At 30.6% G+C, this 15599-nt stretch overlaps 1 protein-coding gene across 1 annotated transcript in view; it reads left to right on the top strand.

Annotated features, from left to right (window-relative positions):
* LOC147806266 (amyloid-beta-like protein) overlaps positions 1-15599 on the top strand; it is a 174676-nt gene that overhangs the window by 53406 nt on the left and 105671 nt on the right. The window contains exon 2 of the mRNA XM_087169067.1: positions 14144-14326. Within this exon, the coding sequence (XP_087025193.1) occupies positions 14144-14326 (183 nt within the window). The remainder of the gene's footprint in view (positions 1-14143; positions 14327-15599) is intronic.

The raw sequence follows: 15599 nt of genomic DNA, 5'->3' as shown, positions 1-15599 counted from the left end.
TGGGATGAAAAAGCAATCGATACAAATGCTGCACTATATGTGCAAGAGGGGTCTTCCGTGTTAAGCGAAGTGAGTTGTTTTTATTAGGCCGCGGGGTTATTATGTTCTGTTACATTTATGGAAGAGGAAAAAGATTTTGAATCAGCCAGAATGCAATCGTCGAATTGTTTTATAAAACTAAGTAGCATTTCTGGATTGCTTTTGCAGTTATAGTGAATAACTAAGACCAGAAAACTAGAACAACTGCTTTGTTCTGTCTCATTTTGTAAGGTAGTTTTTAAAAACCTTTGTTTTTGTCTAATAATAAGTGTGCTATAAATTTAAATAATGTGTTTCTATTCTAAAGTTGCGAATTTGATAGAGTGGAAGATTATTTGGAAACTATTATTTTCAATTTATTAATATCTAAAAAGTGCTAGAAAAATGACCCTTTTTGTATTCACCTTAAGGTCTTAGTAAAGGTCATAATAAGGTTGTCATCAAAGGAGGGAAATGTAATATCACTTTATTTTGGTAGGGGAAGAAGACACTAGTTTTCCGAAATTAGTTTTTAAATATTCAAATTAAATCAGTTAATTCCCTTGGTAGTGGTTTAAAAAAAATATTGACATTATGTGTCAAAATGTCTGCAAATTTTGCAATTTAATATGTTTTCAGATGGCCGGTGGTGGAGTGGTAATGCTCCGCTTTCCCATGCCACAGGTTCTTGGTTCTATTTTCGGACTAGGCAAGGTTGATTCAACCTTTCATCCCTTCAGTGAGTGGGTCAATAAAATGAGTATAGTTTATCTTTGGAAAGAACTCCCATCACCACAAAGTGTAAGGTCTTCTACTACTATGGAAACAAGAAATTGCATTTTTCAAAGAAGGAATCTTCTCTCTGCCCCGATTCCCTTTCTGTCGCAAACCCGAGCCAAAACCTGTAATAAATATTGACCCAACTTGAAATAGTTACACCTCGTAACCATAGTCATCGCCTCTGCTCCTAACAAATGGAGAGGGAAGTTTTTTACGTAGATACACAAAACATGCTTAGGTACTAAACACTGGGGATTCACATTCGGCTGACTATCTATCCGAAACATCGGCTCCTGCACCCCAGAGCCCATAGTCAAAAAAACTGGGATGGGCACATAGGCCGTGTGTTCCTTTTTTCCCCATTTATTTTTAGACTCTACAACTTATGTATATTGTACCGTGAGTAAAAATTTTGGTACAATTAGTTAGAGTTTAGGCCGAAACAACAAAAAAAAAACATAAAGATCGTATAGTTTTAAAAATATTAACATTAGTACACAAAAGAAAAAAAAAATAATAAATTAACCTAAATTTGCCGAAAGGTTCGATTCAAAAAAAGATTTATTTATAAAAAAAAAATCACTTACCTAAAGCTTTAAAATACACATGCTGAAACAAAAAATACCCCCCCCCCTTTCTTCATTACCTAAAACATGTTTAAATACAATGGGGAAAAAAAGGAAAACCAAAATTCTGTTGAGAAATGACTCCAATCATTAAGATAAAAAAAAATTATTTATTATAATAGCATGGTTATCAGGATTAGAAAATATAATTTTAGGTTTTAAGGTTTTAAAATGCAGGGTAGTTGGCAAGGTTTACAATTTATTAAACTAAAAGTTCATTAGATGAAAAATAACTGTCCGGTAGCTAAATACAGGGTAGTTGGCAAGGTTTATAATTTATTAAACTGAACGTTCATTAGATGAAAAATAACTGTCCGGTAGCTGCATTCACATTATTTCTATTGCAATTAAAAAGGAAACGAATTCATACCACGTGCCCCCTGGCACGGACTTGCTGGCACTTCCTCATGGATCATGGAGATGAACCAGATCTTGATCACCATTTTATCTTCCTTTCATACTAATCATGTAAGCTTCTGTGCCGCTCGGCACGTGTTTCTTTCCAATTCCACATGGCTTTCTTTCTTCAGCCAAAAACTCGTGGAGCACGACGTCTATCAGGTAGGAGAGCGAGAGAGAGCAAGCTTTTTTGCACACCGCGCACACTTCCTTTTATATACTTTCCAAAAACGCCACCATTGCCAACACCTCAAAACTCACAAACAGAAATAATTTTTCAAAAATAAAATTATTTTAACAAAAATTGAAAGATAATTACAAAATAAAAATACCTTGCATATGTTGTGAAATAACTTAATCATTTAACTATTTAACCAAATTTAAAAATTTAATTACAAAAACATATCAAATCAGCAGAAGAAAAAAAACAACTTCAACTGAATAAACTGAAGTTAAGTCATGATTGATGCTGCCACCTGTCTGCTAAAAAAGAAACTAACTGAACAAATGTTTTTAAAAAAAACAAACCTGTTCACTATTATTCAAAGAAACAGTTAAATAAATCTTTAAAAAGAAAAGTTATTAGTCTAAAATTTAAATTAAATTAAATACCTAAAAAAACTGAACTCTTACAAGTAAGGATAATAAGGTTTACCAAAAATAAAAGAAATTTAAAAAGTTAAAGGTAAATAAAACATGTAGAATTTTTGAATTCTACAATACCCCTCCCTTAAAATTTAAAAAAAAATTTGACAAAATTTTTTTTTTTTGTAAAAAAAGATTAAGTTAATCAATAATCTAAGCACCACACAAGAAAAATTAAAACTTCTCTTAAACTCAAATTATTTAACTAACTACTCTTAAAAAAAAAAAGAAAACCCAAGTTTGTTAGGTGCGCGCAAACCTATCAAACAAAAGTTCCTGAATGAAAGCAAAGTAAAAAAAAATAGAAACGTTTATAGCCAACGATTAACTTAAGGTAATCTAGTGAAGTATGAAACATAATGGCAGCTTACAAAATTGAAATTGGACAAATTTGGAAAAGGGGTGCCAGGTATGCCACAAAGGGGAAAAAACAAAGAAAAAAAAATTTTTTTTTTTTTTTTCTCTTTCTTTCTTTCCTTCTTAAAAAGTTATTCATATAAAACAAACAAAAGTAAAACAAGTATATATCCTCCCCCCAAAATTGACATAATATAAAACAATTTACTCAGAAGTTAAACACAAATTTTGATCAAAAGTTATACCTTAACACAGTATTGCGATACTAAAAATTAAAAGAAATACAACTATCATATTCCTCAACAAGAAAGGAAAATTGAACGTAACCTCTAAAGCAAATACATTCAAATTTGGCAAAAAAAAAGATCCATAATGGCTGGATTTAAGTAACAATTATATATCAATTCCTGGAATACATATTGAACAATACAAACAACATAATATAAACAAACGTGCACATTTTTCTGATAGCTATCATTAACAAAAAATTTTGAGTGAAATAAAAATTTCAAATAATTAAGAATTACATATTGGTTCACTTAATTTACAAGAAAATGTAACTCATTAGACATATCCGGGAAATCGGGAACAAAATTTTGAACTGAATGGTAATTCCTATAAGCAACAAAAAAAAATTTATTCTTTAATTTTTAAATTAGAGGGAAAAAAATTATCGCTGCACTCGCCCATTATGTCTGGGTCTTAAATTGTAAGGTGGAGGGAAAGTTACAGTCCCCTGGACTTCCAAAGAATCCAGAACCTGCCTTAAAAGGATATCCTCGTCAGGAATGCCTTCAATATTTTCATTAACTGGACCATCCTCAACCTTATCATTACCTGAATCTACCTGATCAGCAATTAGTTCCCTACTGTCACTTGTATCGTGTTGAATTCTGTCACTAATTTTAGTTAAATCTTCAATATGTACTATTCTAGTACAATCTTGCCTTGTCTCGTGTTTAATTTGTACAGACACAGGTGAAAAAAATTTAGTAATAACAAAAGGACCTTCATTAAGTTTTGCAAATTTTTTGCATTGATACCTTTTTATGGAAGGATTGAACCAGAAAACCCTGTCATTAACCTTAAGATTTGGATCCCTAGCAACCTTCAATCTCCTGTTCCGTCTGTCGAGAGAAGCCTGCTCAAATTTAATTTTTGCCTCCTTATAAATTACCTTAAATTTATTCAATAAGTCGTCAGTGTAATTAATAGTGTCAGAATAAGAAAATTTAACTGGTGTATTGAGTAATTGTCGTGGTAAATTAAATTCCCTACCAAAAGTTAAAAGTGCTGGTGAAAAATTAGTAGTATCATGAGTAGAAGTACGATAAGCAAGTAGAGCATAAGGTAACTTACTATCCCAATCGGTGTGTGAAGAATTAACTAAGTGTGTAAGAAAGTTAGCTATTGTTTTATGTGTTCTCTCAACTACGTTACTTTGTGGTCTGAAGGCAGTAATATTAATTTTCTTAACCCCTAAAGCCGAATAAATTTTTGCCATCCCTTGACTAATTAAGTTAGATCCCCTATCTGAAAACAATTTAGTGGGTGTACCATATCTACAAATAAATTCCATTAAAACCCGAGCTATGGTCTCACTCTCGACAGAAGGCACAGGGAAAGCCTCCAACCATTTTGTAAAATTGTCAGTAAAAGTTACTATATATCTATTGCCTGACTCTGTAATTGGCAAGGGACCAACAACATCAAAATATATATGTTCAAAAGGACCATTAGGCATTTGCACACTTTGAAATGGAACAGGGTGTTTAGGTTGGTGTGCTCTTCGACCCAAGCAACTCTCACAAGATTTAACCCAATTCGTTATATGTTTAACCATTTTAGGCCAGAAAAAGGATTTTTTAATTCTCTTAATTGATTTATGAATGCCCTGGTGGCAAACTGCTGCACTATCATGGTAAATTTCTAAAACATTATTAATTAAGGATTTTGGAATAACAAATTTACTTTCATCTTGTTCATTACTATCTTTAAATTTACACATTAGTATACCTTGATTTAAATAAAATTTATATCTTTTTGAATTAGAATTACTGGATTTTAAATCTTCTTTAATTTGTTTGCAAAAACTATCCTCATTCTGCTTTTCTAAAAGCTCTTCGAAAGAAATATCTGGTAAAATGGTAACTGTTTCTGTCATAAATAAATTAGTTTTAACTGTTTGAGCCTCAGAAATATTTCTAGATAAAAAATCAGCGATTCCATTGGCTTTTCCTGGGAGATAAAAAATTTCATAGTTAAATTGAGATAAGGATAAAGCCCATCTAGCAATCCTACAAAATGAGTCCTTTAATTTTAAAGATCCAGTGAGAGGAGCATGGTCAGTAAAAATTTTGAATTTTTTACCCAATAAATATTGTCGAAAATAATTAGTGAAATACACTATGGAAAGAGCTTCTCTTTCTGTCACTGAATATCTGGTTTCGGGAGACGTTAGTTTTCTACTGCCGAATGCAACAGGTCGGGGGAAATTATCTTGCATTTGGCATAAAACCGCACCTATGGCAACTGAGCTAGCATCAGTATACAGTACAAATTCCTTTTCCATGTCAGGGAGAAGTAAAAAAGGGTCACTTTTCAAAGACTCTTTTAAATCATCAAATTCATTCTGCGCTTCAACTGACCACTTGAAGACAGATTTCTTCTTAGTTAAATTTGTTAAGTGTAAAGAACGGTTACTAATATTAGAAATAAATTTACGGTAATAATTAATTGAGCCTAAAAATTTTTGAACATCAACTCTATTTTTTGGTATAGGAAAATTATTAATTATTTCAATGTTACGTTGATCAGGAAAAACTTTACCTTTATTAATGACAAATCCTAAATAATTAATAGTCTCAGTAAGAAATTTACATTTTGAAGGTTTAATTTTTAAATTATGCTGTAACAACCTTTGGAACACAGCCTTTAACTTAGGAAAATGGTCATCTATTGTTTGACTTGAAACAATTATGTCATCAATATAAATACCTACATTAAGTGGTTCTAACCCTGACAAAACAATGTTCATGAGTCGTTGAAAAGAATTGGCACTAGTGCGAAGCCCAAAAGGTGTTCTGGTATATTGATATAACCCCTGGTGAGTAGTAATTGCTAGCTTATGGCGATCTGCCGGATCCACACACATTTGATGGAAACCACTAGTTAAATCAATAGACGAGAAGATTTTTCCACTCGACAAGTTATCAACGGCTTCAGTTATGTTTGGGATAGGATAGGCATCAGGTATAACCTTAGTATTTAAGGCTCGAAAATCTGTCACAAATCTATATTCACCATTACTTTTCTTAACCAACATAACTGGAGAGCTATATGGAGAAGTTGAGGGCTCTAAAATTCCAGCTTCTAACAAAATATTTAATTGGTCATTCATCTCTTGCCTTAAATGGTAAGGTACCTTATAGGGTCTCTTACGAACAGGGATATCATCCCTAAGAGGAATTTTATGCATTAAAGTAGTACAGCCGGGCAAATCTTTAACAGATTTTGCAAAAACAGACTTATTCTCTTCTAAAAATTTTAAAAGTTTATCTTTAGTTGGTTCCTCTAAATGATCAATTTTGAAATCCTGTTTAAATTCTAATTCCACCTCCTCTAAATCACCTATTTCCTCTTCATTAACATTAAAAAGTTCCTTATTACAATCATTTGAAGAAATAGCACTGGTAAAATTAACTAAATTACAATTTTTATTTACATTTACATCAAAATTATTTGTATTCATTAACAAAACAGGAATCTTATTTCTATCTTTTAAATTTACAACTGAACGAGCAATAAAAAAATTAAATTTTCTTGTAACAGGTTCGGCTAAGAACAAACCGGGTTGGAAATTTCCTCTAATATTTACAAAAACAAGTTTTTGTGATAAAGGTGGTAACTGAGTCTTTTTATTCAAATATCCTTTAACTTCAGCCATATCTGATGCTTTTTGTTTACATTCCTTATTTACATTAACCCAATCTATTTTTTCACCCTTAATACATAAAACCTTCTCCCCATAATCAAGATTTGCTTTATTGTCAATAAAAAATTGATGACCCAAAATGACATTAAAATTTTTAGAAATAGTAGTAGGTGAAATCAAAAATTGTAAATTACATTTAATTTTCCCTATAATGATTTTAAGTTTAACTTGCTTCGAAATTTTAATAGTATTACTTAAAGTTTTAAGTTCAGTACAGCATGGAAAAGTCTTAACCTCTTTCGGTAAAAGAGATTCCTCTATTATATTTACAGAAGCACCTGAATCACATAAAGCCAAAGCATGTTGTCCGAGGACCTCAATTTTAATTTTAGGTAAAATACTAAATTCAGACAAGAAAATTTGTGCCTTTTGGGGTGTTTTCACCTGAGTCTGCACAACAGGACAGGCCCCCCCCTACTAGTTTAAAGCAGCTGGTTGAGGATCATCAATTCTAACCCGACAGAATTTTCTAATGTGGCCCATTCTTCCACAGCGGAAACATTTTATGTTTCTCCTAGAGGTAGAGCTTCTATTAGCATCAGATTCTAATTTGCTAACTTTAGCAGTTAGCTGCTCAACCTGATCAGCAAGCTTAGTACAAATTGCAACTAGCTCATTTGTAGGAGTAGCATGAGCCGGAGTGGCCTCAGCCCTGTATACCTCAGTTAAAGGGGCTGCAAATGGGTTGTGCACATTCTTTATAGCCAAAAAGGCTTGTTCCTCAATCCTGGCAGCTGACTTAACCTCCTCTAAAGTTAGGGGATTTTTTGAAAGGACCCCTCTTAAAATTTGGGGATGAAGATTTGTTTTTAACATATTAATCAGCATTTTTTCCTGTTGGATTTTTGCCATAGCAGGGTCACATCCTAAATCTAATTTTTTAACTTTCTCAAATGCCTGGGCAATAAATCTGTCAACAGGAGTATTAATATCATGTTTAAATGCCATAAAGTCAAACAATGCTTGAGAGGGAGAGATTTTCTCCCCAAAAGCTTTCAAAAGAGCTGTTTTTAAATCTTTATATGATTTAACCGATTCTCTAATTTCCTCACTGAGCTCTCTGGCTTCATCGAATAATCGATCTCTTAATGCAAACAATTTGTCACTCTCTGACCAGTTGAACTGAACTGCATAATCCTCCAAACGTGCCAAAAATTCCTTAATTTTCATACCACTGTTCCCACCCCTAAAAATTGGCAATGACATAAGCGATGAAGCAGTTAAAGCCACTGGGATGATATTGGCAATTACGTTTGGAAGACCAGGCGAGTCAGTATTCTCATCAGAATCCATGATTCAAAACAATAATATAATACAATAAAAACAATATAAATACAATAAAATTAACCTGGCATAACCTGGTCACCCCTCACAAATTGAGTCACCTCTCAACAAAAATACATGTGTATATCAAAAGCTGAAAGTAAATTTTAAAAAAAAGAAAAGTCACGGCACCAATTTTGTACCGTGAGTAAAAATTTTGGTACAATTAGTTAGAGTTTAGGCCGAAACAACAAAAAAAAAACATAAAGATCGTATAGTTTTAAAAATATTAACATTAGTACACAAAAGAAAAAAAAAATAATAAATTAACCTAAATTTGCCGAAAGGTTCGATTCAAAAAAAGATTTATTTATAAAAAAAAAATCACTTACCTAAAGCTTTAAAATACACATGCTGAAACAAAAAATACCCCCCCCCCCTTTCTTCATTACCTAAAACATGTTTTAGGTAATGAAGAAAGGGGGGGGGGTATTTTTTGTTTCAGCATGTGTATTTTAAAGCTTTAGGTAAGTGATTTTTTTTTTATAAATAAATCTTTTTTTGAATCGAACCTTTCGGCAAATTTAGGTTAATTTATTATTTTTTTTTTCTTTTGTGTACTAATGTTAATATTTTTAAAACTATACGATCTTTATGTTTTTTTTTTGTTGTTTCGGCCTAAACTCTAACTAATTGTACCAAAATTTTTACTCACGGTACAATATATATGAATGTAAATTGTCTGGTGCAGTCATTGCAACTTTCGGTTGGTATTTTTTTATAATCCACACAAAATAATAATAATTAAAATAAATAAATAAAAATAAAACATATTGACCACATCTCTTTTATCCGATACAGAATTTTATCACTTTAGAATTGAATTTTATCCCACTCAGAATACACAAACGGATTTTTTTTTTTAACGATTGATTTAAGATTGAATACTGAACTTATTTATATTACTTATAAGGATATGAAATTTATCAAAAAAGGACCATTTGGGGGTAATTTTAAATAGAGCATACAAAAGGTAGTACGACGTTTAATCATAGTGAACTTGCTTGCATGCTTTTGTTTTAAAATAATTTATTTAATATTAAACCTATAAAAGACATGCTAATATCAATTGAAAATGAAATTGAAAATGATACAAAGCAAAATAAATTCACCCATTCATTTTCCGTAAAAGCTGAATTTAATACCCTTTCTTTATACTCTCTATTATTTTCTCCTTTAAAAAATTTTTTAAAGTATAAATTAAGCTACATTATTCATAAAAAAGGAGTCTAATAAAATCCAAAAACTCCTTGCAGTTTTTTTTTTCTTTTTTCCTTTTTTTTCCGTGTTCTCACTTTTCTTTTCGGTGACGCCGCAGTCCATTTTTTTATGTCACCGTGTTTATATCTACGTTTAGTTTTCAGCGGAAAGAATATTTTTTGAATCACTTGTATATTCTATTACATTTTGAAGATGTGGAGTCTTCAAACAAAATAATCACAAAAAGAAAAATTTGGCTCGAATAAAAATATTTTTTGGGCGGAAATTGCGCAAAAACTATTGCTAAGGAATATGGAATAAACTTGCCTGGAAGACGTTTTTTTTCCTGATATGCAGACTTTGCATGGAACAAAAAAACAATAAAAATAGAAAAGGTGGACTTTTCTTGGAAAAAGAGGAAAAAATTCCAAAAATTGAAATTCCTTTTTTTTCTCCCCTTAAAATAGTCCATGCTCTTCCTTTTCCGCCACCCCCAAATGCGGAAATAAATCAAATCTGGAGCAAAAGGAAATGTTTCTGCAAACTGTTTTTGAGATGCACGCTCCCGGAATTTTTATATCCTCACCAAATCGAACGGGAAATAAAAAATAAAAAAATGATGTGAACACAGATGGACGCTACTCCATCAAAAAATGACAGAAGAAGCTTAAAAGAATAAGACAAACCAAAATAAGTTTTTGAAATTTTTGCTACTCTTTCCTAAATCGATATCTTAAATTTTGAAACATATTCTCCGATGTGTAAGCTTTTTTTCTTCTGTTCTTAGGTGAAAAAAAAGAAACTATGTTTTTAATTAGATTGATAGTTTAAAATCGTACAATTAGCAATTAACGTCCCAAAACAGTAATATTTCTTGGATTTTAAATGCGTTCTCTGAGAAACATTGATTTTATGAAATTACTTAGCACTAACACACATTACAAAAAAAAAAAAAAAAAAAAAAAAAAAGTTTATAATCGCATTCTTTAAAACATTTTGTATGCAGATTTCGTATAATGTTAGCTAGGTTTTGAACTAAAAGCTTATGTCTAAGTGTGAAGTTATTTTTATCAAGCTTTAAGTTAGAATAATTCGAATTTTTCTTTAAAAAAAATCAATATATATTGAACAAAATGTGTAGTTCTACTATTTCATTCCATATTTAATATCATGATTATTAAGATTTTTGTTCAAAATACAGTTTTTGTTCAAAACAGTTTTCAAACTTAAATTTGCTCTTATTTATTATTTTTTTAAAAATATTTATAAATTTTTAATTTTTTTGGTTTATAATTTTAGGTCCCCTGCTTACCAAAATTAAAATTTTAATTAAGACTTTATAAAAAAAATTGTGTCAAACCCAGTCAGATATCTTAATTAGTGGAAATCACCATTCCAATCTTCTTTTACTCTTTCTTTTTGCTTATGTCATTGTGCAACGCAATGCAGTTTTTAAACGCAAATAAGGAAGTTTTAATTTTAAATGTGGTGAAAATAAACGCTTTTTTTTAAACCCCTCATGAATAAATTTGTTTCAAACATCACGAATATTAGTTATTTTCAAATGAATTGCTTCATCCGTTTCTTAACACTAACAAAATCAAAGCAGATAATGTCCATTTGGGTTTCCTATTTTCTTCCGGAACTACGATTCATCTGTCTTAGATCAAATATCTTCATCGATTAGTCTCTCGAAAACTTATCCCATTTTATTGACATAATTTTAATTGTAGTGTAAATAAACGTTTTCTTTTATCTCTCATGAATAAATTTTTATTTCAAACAGCACGAATATTAGCTATTCTCAAATGAATTGTTTCTTCCATTTCTAAACACTTAACGAAATCAAAACAGATTATGTCCATTGGGGTTTCCTATTTTCTTCCAGAACTACGATTCATCTGTCTTGGACCAAATATCTTCATCGATTTGTCTTCGAAAACTCTTCTCATTTCATTGACATAATTGTTACAGGCTAGCAATTCCCATGCATATAATAATATTGATCTAGTGGCGTTTGATTAATAGGGTGGGGATCATCATTCCCAACGTTCATTACTCTTCCTTTTTGTGTATGTTATGATGCAACGCGACGCATTTTTACGACGTGAATAATGAAGCATATTTAAATTTTAATCATGTTTTGTGCTCGGCTGGCACTGATCATTAATCTCAAGAAGTTTTATCCTCTTTATTTGAGTTTTTCGAGGATGGATAAAGCTCCTGTTCTGAATTTTCTCTCATTTTTTGGCGACATTAGTCCGTGTATGTTGTTGGTTTGTTCATTTTCCCACAATGACTATTATGGGACATACGGCGTTTCATTCCTTTTTAGTTATTGCTCTTACATAATTGTTAATAATGTATTTTAAATTTTAGTTTTATGAATTAAAGTTTTATGTTATTCCCAAAGGAAGATCTAGTATTTTACGACCTTATTAACGAGTATCGAAATTTATTGTCTTCATAATTTACTTAAGCAAAACCTTTTTGAGGAAATAAGTAAAATGTGTTTTTTAAAAATTAATTGAAAATTATTCTTATCTAATTAATTAAAAAAAAAAATCTTTCTTTCAGAGAATCATGCAGAGAACATCCAAAACGAAATTTTAAGGAACAGTGAATGATATCATTCAATTAATTGGTGAAAAATTAGGCTTTGCGTCCCGTTCGACACTTGCCATGAGAGTCCGTTATATTGCTTATTTAAAGAAACAAATATCTTTTTTTGTTTAAAGATTTTTAAGCTCATTCACGGTTAAGGTTTTAGAATTGTAGTGCTCAATTTCGATGCATTTTTTTAAAAAAAAAAATCTTTTCTGACAAAATAATTACCGAAAATTCAAGTTAAAAAAAAAACTTTATATATTTTTATTTGCGCTTAAATGTATTATAAAAAAATTTATTATTGAATAAATAAAGAAGTTAATATTTAGTAACAACATCTTTCAGACCAAATGCTTTCTTGGTCGTTGAGATGTTTGTGATAGCTATTTGAATATATTGTAGATAAAACTCTTTTAATGTCTGGAAGAACATGGCTTAACTCATGAGGAATATCTGTTTGCTCTTACTTGGAATCGTTTAAAAATAATTTTGCAGTCGGCACTCTTAAGTGTTCATATTTTGAAATCCAAAATGGTAAATAACCCTTTAATTATCGAATTTTAAAAATCCTTACTAATTTTCTTAACTGCCACTGAGTTAATTCTTCAATATGATATGATATGTTTAATTCTTAGGTGTGAATAAGTTCAATTTTTTGTGGACAGTTTTAAAAAAGGAACCTTCATATAAATTTAAAACCATAACTTAATTTAATATTTTTTTTCGGTGGTAAACTTTACACTTTTACGTTTGATTGCAGTTTCCATTTTCTGTTTCATGACAGATGTTTACAAAAAATCTTATTTATGCCATTTCAACTCGCGTGCTGTAGCAATAAAACTCACTAGTACCTAGCCTTCCGTGTTGACTAAACATATTGAAATGCCATATTTTCAAAAAAGTCAATGTCGCTCTTTTGCAACACACCAAGCTTACTGTCACTTAAAATGTCGGAATTATCACTAACTGGAGATCTGTACCAGCTGGTGTTCCAACCTCCCACCGCCATTTTGCATAACTTATATATTTGCTTTCATGAATCCCAGGGTAGTTGTGGGGGATTCAGAAGGATATTGCTGTCAAAAGAATCATTTTTATTTTATAGAAGAATAGAATTATTTTGGGTCTGAGATTTTTCTCTATCCTTCTCTCAAATCCCTTGTCAAGCTGCGCATGGCATAACTGATGCTTCTAAAAGATGAATGGGATTTTTTTTTTCGGGCGTGGTCTTTTTTCTCCCGAGATTTTTAGGAATGAAAAAGGGTTGGCAGTTTTTATCTCATACTAGGACTTATAATTTTTTTTTATCAGGAAGTCAAGAGTTAAATAGATATGAAGAGACTTGAAATATATTTGGCATCAAGCCTCCTATAAAATATTCAGGCAAAGAATTATCTTGCTAAGGATCTTTTTTTTCCTCATGAATATATAAAGATACATTTTCATCAGTTTGAACGTTTTTGATATAATTTGGTCTCTACGGTTAATGAGATTAAAGTTCGTGGAATATTTTATTCACATTAAATATTTAGTTTCTGAATTAAAAATTTTCCCAACAGCTTTTCTTTTAAAAAATAGGTTAAAGCTTTATTTTTTACTAATAAATGCATAAGTTTTTACCTCGAGCAGTTAGTGTTAGTTTTTTCCCGTTTTAATTAACCAAAAATTCTAGATATAACATACGAAAATATGATTTGTTTTATATATACCCTTTAATTGTCTCAAAAGGAAAGTGCGTTTAGAATTTTAGAAAATGACTGAGATTTTAGAAAATGACTTTAAAACATATGAAATAAAAATTTTAAATTGTTAAATTTAAATCATGAATGTTTATAATTTTATTAGATGCCGATAGTTTGTTGTAATTTTAATTACAGAGTGTCCCGAGTAAAAAGTTTTAGTGATTTTTAAAAAGTACAAAATAATCTGGACTTTTATTAAATTGCTCAAAACAATGCATAAACCACAATTTTAGGATTTGCAATCATTTATGTAGTATTTATAGATTTGAAACTCCTTACACATGGTCATAAATAATGATCTATTATCAAGTGGTCAAAATGGTAAATTTAACTAGTTTCAATCTCTTAAGTGGTAAATTTTAATTAATTTATTAAAGTATATGGTTTATAAATTTACTTTTTCATCAATAAGTAGTATGTAACAATTTTTTACTTTTTTTTTGTTATTGTAGGAGGATGCCAGCGATAGCGTGGATTCGGGACCAAATCATTTCCAACCGATGGTGGCCGTATTATGTGGTCATGGAAAATTATTGAACAAATATCTGGACGAAAATCGACGTTGGGTCACTGACTCAGACCCAAAAGCTATTTGCACAAAGGATAAACTTGAAATCCTGGAATACTGTCGAAAGGTAAGTGTACTTTTTATACAATGAAAATATGTCTTTTGACTTTGAATGTTTCTGTTGTTAAAATGTAAAGCTATCGTGTAAAAGTACTGGGCATCGTGTAAAGTTATCGTGTGAGCATCGACTACGGCAACATATCAAGTTATCCTCTAAGAGGGTGCGTTGCGTTTTTAATAAGTCCTTAAAGGTGCTTATTTTTGAATTATGTACGTTTTTAAAGACCCTTAAAAGTGCTTTTTTTTTTATTCGGGGTTTGTAAAATGTGCTTAATTTTCTATCTTTTAAAAGGAGATATATTATTATTATTTTTTTTTCCCGTGCCGATTCTCGTTCTAAATTATAAAAAAAGCAAGATTTTTCACAATTTTCTCTACAATATTTATCAGAAACTAGTTATTTTATCATGATTATGTGAAGATTTTCATAATGTTTTTGAATTTTTTTGATTTTATGTTCATAGATTAAGAACTTTAAACGATAAAATTTTTTTATATTACTGCACAGATCCTAATTATGATTTTTTTTTCGAAAAGTGATTAAAAGTATTAATTGAGTGCTTAAAAGGTGCTTATTTTTCATTGAAAAATCTGGCTACGCACCCTGTCTAATGCAATAAATTACTAAAGAATTTTTTGTATTAGCTTGTAAAGCAAAAAGTGTCAGGGATCGAGAACACTTCGAGTAAGCCTATAATCTAATGCATAGAATTAAAAAAATAAAAAAATAATTGCAGGCTATTTTTATGGTTAATATAAAATTATTGTGCATAGCAATCGTCACCTGTAACATTTCCAATTCAGTTGCAATTAATTGCGAAGGAAATTGGCATGAAGCATGAATGAATTAGCATGAATTAAAAAGACATTCAACAAAATGCCAAGTGTTCCGCTCTAATTTTTTTTTTTTTTTGTCGTATGCCTGTTTTTTTAGGCAGTGGGGGTGCGATTGTTTCTGTTTTTTTAGTGGAGCCATCTATGGCCAGGAATTCGACTTCTGCCACGCCATTCACACAGCCACTATAGGCGGGTCACATTCACACACAAAGGAGAAAGGACATAGAACACACACAGAGAGAAAGAAACATCCCTACACAAACCAGTCGGCGTTCCGCGCTAATATAAAATAAAATTAGAAAATTTTACTACTGACCATTGGCTAGTTATAGCATTTTTACAGTGGCCCCTTTTAAAAATATGTGGCCATTTTTGTTAGGCATTTATAATGTAATTAATAACTTACATTACAAATAAATGCCTTACATTATAACCATAACGTA

This window comes from Parasteatoda tepidariorum, chromosome 8 (genome assembly GCF_982258835.1).
Source record: "Parasteatoda tepidariorum strain Cologne lab strain chromosome 8, Ptep-v5.0, whole genome shotgun sequence".
Lineage (NCBI taxonomy): Eukaryota > Metazoa > Arthropoda > Arachnida > Araneae > Theridiidae > Parasteatoda > Parasteatoda tepidariorum.
This window is presented reverse-complemented; position numbering and strand designations above follow the sequence as displayed.